The 14935-nt window shown below is 37.6% G+C and overlaps 1 protein-coding gene across 1 annotated transcript in view; it reads right to left on the reverse strand.

The window, feature by feature from the left end:
• Positions 1–982: 982 nt before the first annotated feature.
• Positions 983–14935, reverse strand: part of LOC128861979 (uncharacterized) — a 35598-nt gene continuing 21645 nt past the window's right edge. The window contains exons 7-9 of the mRNA XM_054100355.1: positions 4574–4737; positions 4349–4515; positions 983–4272 (exon numbers count right to left, since the gene is read on the reverse strand). Of these exons, the coding sequence (XP_053956330.1) occupies positions 1198–4272; positions 4349–4515; positions 4574–4737 (3406 nt within the window). The 3' untranslated portion in view covers positions 983–1197. The remainder of the gene's footprint in view (positions 4273–4348; positions 4516–4573; positions 4738–14935) is intronic.

Below are 14935 nucleotides of genomic sequence, written 5' to 3' on the forward strand. Positions count from 1 at the left end.
AAGGACATACAAAAACTTGATCCGCCCGTGCTTACCTGTGGTTGCGAACTATGGACGCTAAAAACTACTGACATTACTCAGCTAATCGTAGTTGAAAGAAAAATATTGCGAAAAATATATGGACCTGTAAGACTACAAGACGGTACCTATCGAATTAGATAATATCGTGAGCGGCAACTACTAGCAAAAAACGAAACTGTGATAAGATTTATAAAATCTCAGAGGATAAGATGGCTGGGACACGTGTTTAGAATGCCCAAGGAGAGAACAACTCGAAAGGTAGTTAAATTACGCCCTGTTTGTGGCCGAATAAGAAGACGCGACAGTAAGAGATGGCTCGAAGACGTAGAAGTTGACCTTGAAAAGCTAAATGTGCGGCGATGGATGGAGGTAGCCATAGATAGAGACAGATGGCACAAGGTTTTGAATGAAGCAATGGTTCATATGTTCATGTCTAATTACTTACATATACATTTATAAAGAATAAGTTAAAAATAGCAACTTTAGATCAGCGACTACTAAGAACAAGAAATTGTGGATTTGGAAGTTGTCCCAACCTTGTCGAGAATTTTAACCGTACATACTCAGGAGTCGTATTTATAGGAATGAATTCTTTCACGTTTACCCACAGTGTAATGCAGACAAAATGCTTGAGGGCCTTGTGAGCCCACATCATTTCACACCTTTCTTCCCTTTGTGCGGCAAAGTAGAGTAGTGAGGTAATGGAAATCGTTGTTGTAGTTGGATAGCCTATCTGTCGTAGTTGGTGCAGCTTCATGTCGTAGGCATGTAACTTCAACATCAGCCATGGTCGTAAATTTCCATTATTTTCAAGAGTTTGCTAAAATAATGAGTTTTTGTCTGCCAAGGAAAAATGAATTTCTGCTCCATTACACTTAATTTCAAACAGTTATTATTCCAATATTCCACCACATTTATGCTTGCAACTTGTGTGCGTACATATGAAGGAAAAAAGTTTCGATTTTGCAGTAGAAAATTATTTCTTTATTAAAAAATCAATTAAAGACAATTACATACTTATTACATACATACATACACAAATACATATTTACATATTATATATATGCATGTATTTGTGTATAATCACATTTCAAGCATATTCGGTTCCAGCTTTCGGAATTGACAATGTCGATACAACCGTTAACGTTCAATATATTCTCTAAGTCATTCATTAAGCTATGGGGTTTTTAACTGATTGTCGTGGTAGATCTGAACGTCCATTAAATGCACATTGGGCAGTAATGTAATCTGTTGCATGTCCTGCAAGGGGCGATCCAGCGGAAAACCTAGTGGCTGTCGGTCCGTATTCAGATTGCTCATTCCAAAACCGCAGATTCTATTACTCATCTCAAGAGCTTGTCTTGTAGGGGCGCCATTTTCCACTGGTGTGATAACAGTAAGCATTTGCATAGGCAATCCATTGACTCTACCGCGTGGCAGCAGTAGGCGATGAGGGAAGCGACAAGTTTGTCCTTGTAACTGATCTGAGATTATGTTCATTTGACCATTGAGAGCCTGCAAGACGCGCTTGTAAACTTCGGTAAATGGAGTTGTATCGCGTGAGGTCCAGTTGATGTCGCCAGATTTGCGTGTAATCTGGTTGTGCCCGTTGTGAAGATCAACTACCTGAGTATCCAGCAAGATAAAATTTTGACGTTGGTCATTTAAGCCAAGACCATTGACACCAGTCTTCGGCCCTAGAAGAGTACGCACGACTACGCGTTGATTGCGATCTGAGGTAACATCAACGTTGATGGTGAACGTTTGGTGGTTCAGACGTTGTTGACGTGTAACAAGCATTCGTTGAGAGTTCGCTGGGCCCTGATTGGGAGTGAGTGTGTGCTTCGCATCGAGAGCATTGATGAGATCCACATCGGTGGTGTCAACATAGGTCCGTAACCGGCCAACTTCAACATCATTGATGGCAACTCCAGACATTTCAATTTCTTCTTTGCGGTAGCTGCCTAGCGCTTGTTGCCGTTGTAAATCAGCCATGCGCACTATCCGACGCAGTAAGTGTAATACAATTGGATCCCTTATATTCATAGTAACAAGAGTTATTTTCTGAATGTCGCCATTAATGTCCTCAGTCTGGGAGTTTATCTCACGCAAAACGTTCAAAATGCTCACATCTTTGCCGAGGACCCCTTTACCCATAAGGGCGTTCCCAATAATGCGATCGATATCGCCGTTATTGCGAACAGCTGTCACTCGCTTAGATTCAATGGTGCGAGCGATTTCCAGCTCTATTATCAAATTTAGACGCTTTTCAACTTCATTGATTCTATCGAGGAATATTCGTTGGCGGCGGTTGTTCTGCCGCATATCGTTTAAGCGCAGCGCGAACCGTTCATCTGCAGCGTTTGTGAGACGTTGTGTGTTAAAGCGGGAGGGAAGTGCATCATTTAGACCAAGAGAAATCTGCTCCAGATTGATTCGAGCTATTAACTGTTGAAGGTTATGCAATAGCAACTCTCCTCCACGTGCTTGCTCGACGTTGCGTTGACGGTTCACAACCTCACCGATTTTAATACTGCGACGGGTACGTTGGCGCGACATATCGGTTCCTGTTCTAACCTCAGCATTTTGTGTGCTAAGGTCACGCTCATTGTCCCAGTGAATAATTGGACGGCGGCCGTTATTTACCGCCCCACCATCTTTTTCATCACTTTTGCTTCCACTTTGCTTGCGAAACTGGGGCCCTACATGAATTCCAATGTTTCCCATACCACGAGCAACCGTCGCCCATATCCTTGGATTTTCTACATGTCTTTCATTTCGAATCGCAGCATCAATAACTTTGTATCGGATTGCACTTAACCCGTTTCCACTGAACCTATCAAGTGGCAGCCATTGCGTATTGACTCTGGGGCTACCTCTTTCGTCAACTTCAGTCTGCTGTTGACGTTCTTTTTGCTCCATGGACCACTTTAACTGATTGAGCCGTCGACGGCTGACGTGCAATAAGCGCTCATCGTTGATATCAATTTCTGGCAAATTCTTGTCCAATTTATTCTTCTGAACATGGTTAACCCTTTGTCGATGCATAGCCATTTGTCTGTTCCAGTCCATTGGCATTCCCATACCGACATCCATGTCAAGGCTCACTTTGCCTTCATCTTTGCTATTCATATTAGTATTGAAGACTTGACGCTCATTAACGTCGTCAATGACCATTGTAGGAGGTTGGGCTCCTACAAATCGATCTCTAATGTCGCCCGATAATGACGATACCTGTTGCTGCCAGCGAGGGTTGGAAGATTGATCGTCAGTTGCTTGTTCATGATTCATGACTCCTTTTGCCGAATTAGCGCTACTAAGCGTATGGATGTCGGCATTCGTTTTGGACCACCTACGACTACCAATGTTTAAAACTTGGTCTTTGCTGGTATTGGTGATCACAGAGTCGGTATTTCTCATAGATTCATCGTTAACTTCGTCATTGCGATGTCGAATTTCATTTTCTAACATCGATCCTACGTTTCTTTCCAAGCCAATTCGAGCCAAGTTAGCATTATTTAATCCCATGGCTGGTTGCTGTCTGTTTTGTTCCATGACTTCGTTCTCATTTATACACAAATCATTAATAAAGAAGTGCAAAAACGATTGAAAACCAACATCTTCTGTAAGTAGTCGAATCTCTCTTTCCTTACTCACAAGATTTATCGGCGGTATTACTGGCAAGACAATACGATCGTCATCACGAATCCAAATGCGCTTGGGAACGTTCACACCACCAACTTTTTGCGCTTGAATCTGCATTCGCATTTCATGCCACGGCATCCATAACTGTTTCCAGTCCATCATCGAACCCACTCTATGAGTTTTTCTATTCAAAAGTTTATTTCTTCCAATCATTTCTAGTATGCTCGTGTGATCAGTTTCTATATTCGGGCGAGAATTAGTCCACTGATTCAAATCAATGTCTCCAGTACCCTGGACTACAGCTTCGTTTAGATAAAGTTCGGGTAAAATTTCATGTATACCAGGTATAAGCAAGTTCTGAGAATCATCTCGATCTCTGATGGCTAAGAGCAGTGAGTTGACCAGGAGAACACCATTCACATGAATGCGAGCGTGGAGTATATTTCGCTGTAGAGTATTCCAGTCGCGAGAACGGACGAAGAGACGATACAGCCCAACCATTTGATGCATATGTTCATCATTGGCTATATTGAACACTTCTTCTTTGCTCAATAACTCTTGGCTACGACTCATTTCGATCACATTGGCCATTTGGTTATCGATGCCCTGGAGGAAAATGAAGAAGAATGTACACACCAATCTCAGTGAGGAGCAGATATAATCTGGATAATGTTAGGTTTACCCCGTCATAAAGTTGCTGATCGCCCGCAAGCTGTTCCAATTGAAATTCTGAAATTTGTGGGAGTTCTTCGTCGTTGTTGATGGGCTCATTGACGTGTTGGAGAATGTCTAGTAAAAACTTCTGATGCACCAGGTCTTCATGAGTCATTTGAGAAAGGCGCTGCGTGCCTAAGTAAAAAAACAAAAGTTTGAGGATGTGAATTAGTTATGAAGTCAAACATATTACCAATACTCCTAATGTTGTTTTTATTCCGATCCACACTACCTTCACTTTGCCTACCAGGAGAGTCCAGCACACCGGCTGATACTGCGCTGATCAAGCAGCTCAGTGTTAAGATAAACCTCTTCATATTACTTGAACTGTTCGAAATGTTGAGAACTTGGACAACTTAACTACGAAGCGAGATATAAACTGATGGCTGACGACTGATCTCGGATCTTTTATACAAACTCGGTGTCTTGTTTTTACATGTTATATATATGTATATGTGAATAGGTAAGTATAAATAAGAATATCAATAAATACGGGTATGATTTGATTAAATGTAACTTCATAAAATTATCTTTCCGCTGAGATGCACATTTAAAGCGTAAAAAATGTTAGCGAAATTTTTGTAAATATTTTCGTAACTTAATTTCACTACGTACGTAAGTAGATGTCAAAGACATTATCGATAGCAAATAATAGGCTTTCATCTGAGCGTTCTTATCAACAAACTTTAAAAATGAAAAAATGCATAAAATACAACTTGCTTGGGATTCCTGAATTATGCAATTTCCTTTCGTATGTCGTCATCTAAAGGTTACATAGAGATGTTCGTTATACGAGTATATATAGTATACTTAGTCTTGCCATAAATACTGTGACAAATTTTAGAAGCGTACGGCGAGAACAAATTCGCAGAAAAAAGTTCCGTTATTTTTTCTTTTGTTCGTATGCCTTGTCTACTCATAAATTATACTCAGTTTCGTGGCAAATTTCACTTGTTAGCATGGAGTGGGGAGCTAAGGAAAATCGCATTGCTGTGATTGCATTACAAAGTGTGGAAAAAATGCAAGTGAGATTTACGAATTGTTGAAAAAACTTATTGTACTATTTCGAGAATGTTTGTTTACCGCACGATCGTTTTTCCCAAACGTCTGAAGTGACAGACAGAAAAAGTATTGGTCGTCCTCGCATGATTCGAACCAGCCATAAAAGCTGTTTGAGAAAGAATTCGCATAAATCCTTAAAAGCAGAAAAACATGTCCAGATCCAAGTCAAGACTCCATGATCTCCACATAGTCAAACTGCTTGTCAATTGACAAAAAGAAAAAAATTAGACTCGAAGAAAATTAGACTCGACAGAAGCAAGCAGGTGGCTCGCGGTCAACGGCCTTGACAATATTCTTTCCACAGATGAGAAAGAGAAGAAGTTTTTAATAAGCAAATGACGAAATCTATACTAGGCCACCATCCAGCCGTATTGGTTTAGTGAAAAGTGTCTTCTAAAGGCGTTAAATCTCTTCATTTCTGCAAAAAAGGGGCTAAGACGGGGCAATAGTGTACCAGGAGGATATCTTAGAAGGAGTGGTGAAGCAGTTGAGTAGCCCTCTCTTCAATGGAGAGCGTTAGAAGGTTCCGCTTCAGCCTATAAGGCAAAAATCACCCAGCAGTGGCTGGAAAACAAGATTCCTTTGTTCATAGCCGCAAAAGATTGGCCGTCTGGAAATACAGATATGAATCCATTGGACTATATTTTGTGGCCAGAATTGGAGAACATGGCCTGTCGAAGACCTCACAGAAATTTGAAGAGTCCAAACAGTCTTTGGCTCGACCAGCGACGTCAATATCCATGGAAACTATTCGTGCTGCAATAGCTGAATTATCTAATCGTTTGAAAGCTTGTGTAAAGGCAAATGGTGACCATTTCGAATGAAAATTTATTTTTTTTTTTAATATTTACATGATTAAATAAATCTAACTTACTTAAAAGGTATTATAATTTCATATCTAAACATACTTAACTTGTAACAAAATTTATGGCAGTACTAGTACTAGTATATATATATATATATTAGGCCGGGTCGATTTGTGGGGAGGCAAAAAAATCGCTCATTGCTCTGTGAAAATCATATTCTAGGAATCAAAATAAGAAATTTTGCCGAAGGAACCGTACCTCTCAAACGAATTCTGATGTCCCCCAATTTCCAAATATCACCATTTTTGGCCTTTACATGAAAAAATCAGCTAAATGGCTTTATTTTTGGTGTGTACACTTCTTATGTTTGGCCGAGCTCCTGCTCCTATTTGTGGTGTTCCTATTGGATGTTGTTCCACACATGGAGGGATCTACAGTTTTAAGGCGACTCCGAATGGCAGATACTTTTTATGAGGAGCTTTTTCGTATAAATATCCATGGCTTAAATTGTATATCTCTTTACAGATATGTCGCAGATGACATAAAGAAGGTACCGTCTAGGAATTATTTCTGGCATCTAGCCGTCACTTTTGAAAGACCCTTAACATGTCTGTATCGTATTTCGTCACCTAGGTAGAATATTGCCGTAAATAATTTTTCATGATTTTCGAGAAAACGCGACGGTAGATCTCCCGTGAAATTGTAAGGATTATTATTATTCATTATTTCATATTGTAATTTATTGATATCATGAAAGTTATTACGAGTTTTCCTCAGTATGATTTTATCGTTTATCACCTGGTTTAACTTTGAGTGGGGTTTCTCCCAAAAATTGCTAAATTATTGCATTTGCTTACATTAAAGTACTTAAATTTTTGTTGGTTCTGAATTAGTAGTATATGCGTATGTATGTCCTTTGAATATAAAATAAAAAACTTAAGTTTCGTTAATACAATTCAGGATATATCTTTATTTTTGTACTTTTTTCCTATTCTATTTAACAAACAAATTTTTACATTGCGAGTCCTTAAAAACAACAAAGGTCCTGAAGGGTTAAAGTTATGTGGAAATTCAGATTCCAAAAACAATTGAAGGATTTAAGGCGAATATCATTCTAGTCTGTCTTTGGTTAGGTTAGGTCAGCCTTGCTCGCCGTAAAATATGTTTAATTCATCGATGCATTCTTGTTAATCCACGTCCAAAGTTGTGAAAAATAACTTTGACGAAAATGTTTCCGGATTAATTCCATCTTTTTGTCAGGATTCATTTTTAAAGATATATGTATTAGTATATAGTAGATTAAGTGTTGTCGGGTCTTAATATATCGGTTATATGTCCGCTGCGGATACGAGTTACATGGTCCATTGCACCGGTCAAATTTTTGAGTATTTTTACAAGGAATCTGGCCGTGTGGCGGGAATGGTGGCAAGACTTGCCAAACCTTACTGAACAGAAATATCAACACAGTTTGCCATTCTCAGCTGTCAAACAATAGTTATCGATATCGACAGCTCTCATGCAGCTAAAACAACACTCGGAATAATAAAGCATCAAGCAATATCCACAGAAGCAGCACAAAACATGTGGTGTGCTAGAGATGGGATTAGAAATACTTCTACGAAAAATGAGTCCCTCTAAAATCGCATTTATTTTTTACAATTGCTTAAAAGCGCTGGGATTTTTTTTCATTTGTATGAAATGCATTATAATTTAATAGGAAATTATTTTAAATAAATGAAAAGCGATAAACTGGAAAATATTAACATTTGCGGTTTGGTTTAATATGTAACAACAAATTTTTCTTCCTCTATTCTACATCGGTATAAATATCCATGAAATGAAATTCACGTTAGTATCGCTAGTATCGCATTTGTTTCAAATCACTTCCTATCCCAGATACCAATGTACGCAAAGGCTGGTGTAAGGGAATCAATGACGGCAATTTAATTTTACCAATCGCACAACATAATCCTGCCGCTTCACTTGCAAATTTAAGTGCCTTATAATGAAGACAAGCAACGGCCAATTTTCCAATCGAGATGGATCTTTCCGCACTATAATCAGTTGTAGAATCATAGCGGAATGCCGCATGGTCTAAATTTGGCAGGATGACACTTCGCATACGCCATCGATTACTGACTCTAAAGGCTTCTTCTTTTCGCCAAGCGCTAACAAGTTAATTGAGCATAGAGATAGCGAGCGGGGAAGTGGAATAGAATGCTGTCTCCTCTTGCCAATTTATTTTATTCCCAGATGCGCGCTTTTCATCGGTTTGTAGTTCCCGAGAATTTCTCGGCTGCTGCGACCGATTTAATATATAAATAATATTTATCAAATTGAACTGAAAACAATAATCAGTGCATATCATGGCACTTACTTAACTACACATGTAGATATTTTAAAAGCAAAAATGTTCACCTCTGAGTTTAACACTGAAAGCAACAACAAAATAAACTTATATTCACCTGCGATTTTATATGGAAGCTAAAAATTGAGTTTAAAACATACGAATTTCGAATCAACTGCATGATTTCAAGTGGAATAATAGAACAAATAAACACGTGCAATATTTGTCAAAGGCAGAAACGTTTTAATAACGGTCTCATAATGGATTGCTATGATCTCAAAAACTTTATTAAATTTGAATTTTTATGTTTTTTTGAGTGTTTGGCCGATCTGCTCCTCCCCTTTTTCCCAAATAGAGGTATATACCTACAGCTTTAAGCCGACTCCGAACAGCAGATGGTTTTTATGGGTAGCTTTTTCCTGGTAGAAATACCCTCGGCGGTTTGCCATTGTCTACGCCTGTTTTCTATCATTTGGAGTTTCTTTCCGAATGGTGGTCACGCACCCACCCATTCGTCTACAGCGCGAATGGTGATTGGAATACCAGACAAATTATTTAATAAGGCTATTATTCATTTCGATGCTGCACTTCATCCTAAAGAAAGTCAACAAAGGTGGTAACTTGTTATTTAAAACAACCCAAATGTGTGCCTACTCTGACGGCATCGTTATTCTCTCGAGAAATGCGAACGATTTAGAGAAGGAGTTATCCCCACTCCTAAAAAGTATTCGTCACAAGGATAGTCTAGTCCAAATTTCGAATTCGTAGTACAGTTTATGTTGAGCATCCAGAGCAAGCAATTTACAAGCGGACGTCAACGACCCATCGACATAGGATTCGGTAGTTTTCTGTAGATAAGTGAAATTTTTTTTTGTGCAAAATATGTCTAATTTTCATTATCAAACATAAACGATTTTGTTTTAGTATAAAATACCAGACCGAACAAGCGCTGAAATTGAGCGAATTCTTCGTCATCGAGAACCTGTGAAATATTTCGGAAGCGATCCAAATGATGATGAAGAAAATGTTCTTCAAGAACAAAAAGAGTTGTGTAGTGAAGAAGACGCTGAAGAATTTCATATAGAAGAATTATCTGAATCCGCTCATAGTTCAGATGGAGAAGAAGCAGAATCACAACCATTAACGTCTACTCGACAACGACGATGTACATATGTATGGGAAACATCGGTATAAATGGACGTTAAATTTACCTACAGTACGAGTTCGGCGTGCGTCCCTGAAAATCCATTTGCCGGGTAGAAAAAATCGTGCCCTAACAGCTAAATCCCCTCTGGACGCTTGGTCCAGATGATATTGTGGGGATCATTTTGAAATATACGAATAAAGAAATCGATAAATATAACAAAACGGCAGGTGAAAATGAAGTGTGTGCTGCTTTCTAAAAAACAACTCTTGTTGAACTTCATGCGTTTATAGAATTACTTTATTTAGCAGGTATGAAAAGAGATAATCGCAATAGTACGGAGGACATGTGGTCTTATGAATATGGTGGTAGTATGTATCGAAGTGTAATGAGTATGCAGAGATTCGAATTTATTGCCACGCGATTACGGTTATGTAAATCAAAAAGAGCAATTCGAAGACAATCTGATAACTTAGCGCCAATTAGAGAAATTTGGGATATTTTCATAAAAAATTGTCGAGTCAATTATATTTCATCGAAACAATGTACCACCGATTAACAACTTTTGGGATTTCGTGAAAGATTTAACGCGATCCAAGCGCGATCGTTATGGCATAAAAATTGTGACGATAAACGACGACAAAACATTTTACCTATTCAATGCCATTCCGCACATAGGGAAAGTCCCATTTATGGCACCTATCGCAATTTTACGTGTGACAATTGGTTTACATCGGTTGAGAATTTCAAAACAATGTTAAAAGATCATAACATTACGATGATAGGTACCATCAGAAAGAATAAATCTAAATTGCCGGAATCATTTAAACGCGTCACAACAATAGGAAGCTCACGCTACGCTTATGATGGTACCAATCTCCTTCTATCTTGGTGTCTTAAGCGGAACAAAGTAGTTTTGGTACTATCCACATTCACAGATCCGCAAAAATTAATGAAGAGACTGCAAAACCAGAAATGATCGATTTTTATAATCGTACTAAAAGTGGCATGGATGTGTTTGATCAGTGCTGCGCGTCGCACAAATGTGCCAGAAAAACAAATAGATGATCAATGCGTTTTTTATGGGAATGCTCGACCAGGCTGCTGTTGACAGCCTATTCCCTATAATTTAAATCCTGAAAATGGCCGACATGAGATTAGGGTTAAGTTTGCTGATTGCGCACAGATTGCTAACATGTCGAGAAACATTTTGATAAGTTGGCCCAATAATACTATAAGCATTATAGGCTTCGCACTACCCATGTGCCCAGTTATTTGAGGATATGTTTGAGCTGTAATAATTGTGGCAGTGTTACTTTTTATGAGATGACATCACGTTCTGTTCCAAAATTTCTGTAAAAACGACAAATTCATGCATTCTACCAGTGAAATGTTGACAATCTGATGGTTATCACTGGCTAATCAAGCGCAATTATAAATATTTTCCATGTGGAATATTATTTAATAAGTTTTACTTTGAAGTTGAATATTGTTTATTCATTGTTTTCAGGCCAAAATTAAGTTTAAATGAAATGCAGTTATTGGTCAATACTTCCAAATTTTTAAACAACATTGGGAAATAACTTCTGCATAATATGACCTAAGCTGCTTGTACTCTATTATAGACATTAAGAATTGTATTTTGTACTTTGTTTAATAAGTAATAATAAAAAAACGTCTGCAATATTGCCGAGTATTAGGCCATCAAAGAAATAACAGGGTCGCGGTATTGCTGTAATTATTGAGTACGGCAAACACACCGTGATTATTTACTGTGTGCCGAAAGATATGCAACACTTATTGGCAATACACTGCACATTAACTTTAACCAGAGAATGTTAATGGAATGCAATGTTTCATTAACATTCTTGTTTACACCACTTACCAGTCTCACTTCCGCCATAATTTTGGTATCTATGGACCGTCTTTACGAATATAAATATATTTCAAAGAAACATATGTATTTGCATATAACATGTATATGTATGTATATACCAAACACAAATATTTTTTAACGATCAAAAATGATAGAAATAAGATTGCGCCCATCAGAAAGTGGTTGTCGTCACGTTTGCCAAGTTGTGCAGTGTTGCCAACCATTTGCTCTTCACAATAACTTTAGTGCTTTTTTATAACCAAAATGCGAAAATTTTTAAGTTTGGTGTTTGTTTCTTTTTGTTTTTAATTTAAAGCTACCGAAACTGTAAGTTAAAATAAAATGTATTATTAAACAAAAGAATGTTAAAAAGGGTCACTCGGAGAAGATTTTAGTGCTAATGCAAATTTGTTGATTCTTATAAAGTTTGATATTTTGAAAGTGCAAATTTAATTTTTTGCTCCTCTTAAGTTAATCCAAGAATATTAAATGCCCTTCTCTCAACTCGTTTTAACATTGAACACGTTTTCACACATTTTAAAAAGCGTTTGAATTTACCGAAGGGCAATTAAAGCCATAGAGGTGTAATCGTTTCGTCCCCTCCTCGATCCTTAGTGGGACATAGAGCATCAAGGGTGTATTCAGAGTAAAAATAAGCAACAAAATACCAGAAAATTATCAAAAAACCAAAACGACAGTTTTACAAAAAGAGTACCTCTTTTTGTTACATAACCTGAAATATAGCAAATAAGTCGTTCCCTTAACAAAAGAGTTTCTTTTAACAAAAAAGCCCATAAATTAAATTGTACATATCCATAACACTGCAGTAGAGAGAGAGAGAAATTTGACTGCTGAAAGGAGAAGAACTCCAAAAACAACAGCAATCGCGAGCAATGCGATCAGATGTTAAAATAAGTAAAGGTAAATAAAACTGAATGAATTATTGAACTCATTTTAAAAAAATGTATATTTTACAAAATTATAAACATTACTTTTAATTAGAACAGGTTGGAAAAATGTCATGAAGAAAAAACTAAAACCCCGAGACTAAATAACAAAAAAAAGCTAAATCAAGTTAGGAAAATGGTAAGCTGACCATACTGCTGCTAAAACCACGTAACTCATTGTCAAATTCGTTGAGTGCAAAGTAACGGTACTACGATATGTGCCATCTCATTATTCTTTCCATTATGTGTCACGTTGGATTTTTCCACGACTCACTCAAATGTTTTGCAAAAGTCCTCTCTAATTTCTTGTGGACTAAAAAACGACTGACAATATCTTACCGGATACTCCAAACTCACTGCGAATATTTCATTCAGTTTTTGATTTGAATTTGTTGCGTTTCCAAAGAAACCGCAAAAACATTGTATGCAATTTTTGAACCTAAAAATTAGTAAATGAACAATGAGCAAATATTATGTATTAAAAATTTACCAGGTGACTGGCACAAACAATAAATAAAAGGACATGGCACAATTGATGCCTTGCTATCCCTTGACAATTTTGTAACAAACGCCCTGTCTAGTAAAAGCCATGTATCCCTGCTCTCATTGGACTTCCAAAAAGCATTTGACCGCATTGGAATTCATGTCGTTTTAAAACAATTACAAAAATAGAAAGTTGGTCCTAAAATGCTAAACTTCTTGACATCTTTTCTTACTAATAGGAAACTCTCAGTCTCTGTCAATGGCTTACTCTCATCTACCTGCAATTTATCAAATGGTACCCGTCAAGGATCACCTCTTTCTGCCTTCCTTTTTATCATCGCCTTTGATGAATTGAGCCGTCTCCTATGCAAATACAAGAACATAGAGCATCAAATCTATGCCGATGACGTACTCATATATACAAAAGCCAATAACATATCTAGTGTTGAAAATATCTTTACTGATATTCTCAACGATATTTCATTATGGTCCATAACTTCTGGTGTAGAACTCTCTCTAGAGAAAACTAATCTTTTACATATCTGCCGAAAGAGGAGTCCGTGCAACATATCACTGAGAATAGACAACTATGCTATTCAACCCAAAGAAAACTTAATGTTGCTAGGATTAATTATAGACTCTAAGTTCTCTTTTAAGCCGCATTGTAATTATATTAGAAATTCCCTAGCAACTAGATTAAATATCATTAAGTATCTGTCCTGTAAACATAGTTATATACATCCTACGACACTTATTAATGTTGTCAGAGCACTTACCGAGAATCCCCAATAGAGTTACCAATGCAACATCTCGTGTTTTTGCAAAACAACTCGACACCACAAATATGGCGCTAGCAAACATCTTCAACAATGCAATTTTACGAAAAACGCAGCTGAGGATACTATCATCTATATCAAGTTCCTCGTTTTCGCCAAGGAGAATTTCATAACTCTTTACCGAGCGAAAAGAGTCGTTGAAACTTTCCCTCCCTGGCTCATTAGCCCCAGATCATTCGAAGATGTCTTACTCTACCAACAAAGGGCAACAAAGGCCGCCACCATCGAAGGTGGTCGACCAAATAAAAATACCAAAACCACCACCAATATTTGTGCAGAATGTGCAATACTTAAGCACATTAGTCAAGACTTTGAATGATAGCATTCAAAATAACTACGAGCTTACGGTGCTTAGTAACAATGAATTAAAAATACAGACAAAAGAATGAACACACTACACATCTACCATAAAACGACCAAAAGAGAGAAACACACAAGATTATACATTTCGTCCAAAGGAAGACAGAGGATTTAAGGTTATACTAAGAAATATGCATAACTCTACAGATGACATTATATCGGAGCTTGCTGATGAGCTGAATACGGACATATAGTTACTAACATACACAACATCTTGGGACATCAACGGGACAAAACAACCTCTTTCTATCTTCTCTATAGAGCTTAAACCTAAAGAAAATAACAAAGATATATACAACTTGACGAGCTTACTTCCCTGCAAAAAAAATTTGAACCTCCGCATCAGAAAAGGACTTTGCCTCAGTGCATCAATTGCCAGAAATATAGGCATACAAAAAATTATTGCACAAGAAGTCCAGTCTGCGTGCAGGCCCGCACAAAACTGCGAACTGTAGCATTGACATAAATGACGATAACATCAAATTTGCCCTATGTAAAGAGAGGCAAGGCTGCATGGTTTACAAATCCCTAAGAGTGCAACGTTTCCCCAGCTCTGCGGAAGGAAATGCCTCCTACACAGACAAGTTCAAACCAGCAAAACGACACAAGCGAATACACCAGAAAAACTGCAGGGACTTATGCACAAGTAGAAACACAGTCAACAAATAACAAAGTAACAAATAAAACAAATACT

This window comes from Anastrepha ludens, chromosome 4, assembly GCF_028408465.1.
Source record: "Anastrepha ludens isolate Willacy chromosome 4, idAnaLude1.1, whole genome shotgun sequence".
Taxonomy (NCBI): Eukaryota; Metazoa; Arthropoda; class Insecta; order Diptera; family Tephritidae; genus Anastrepha; species Anastrepha ludens.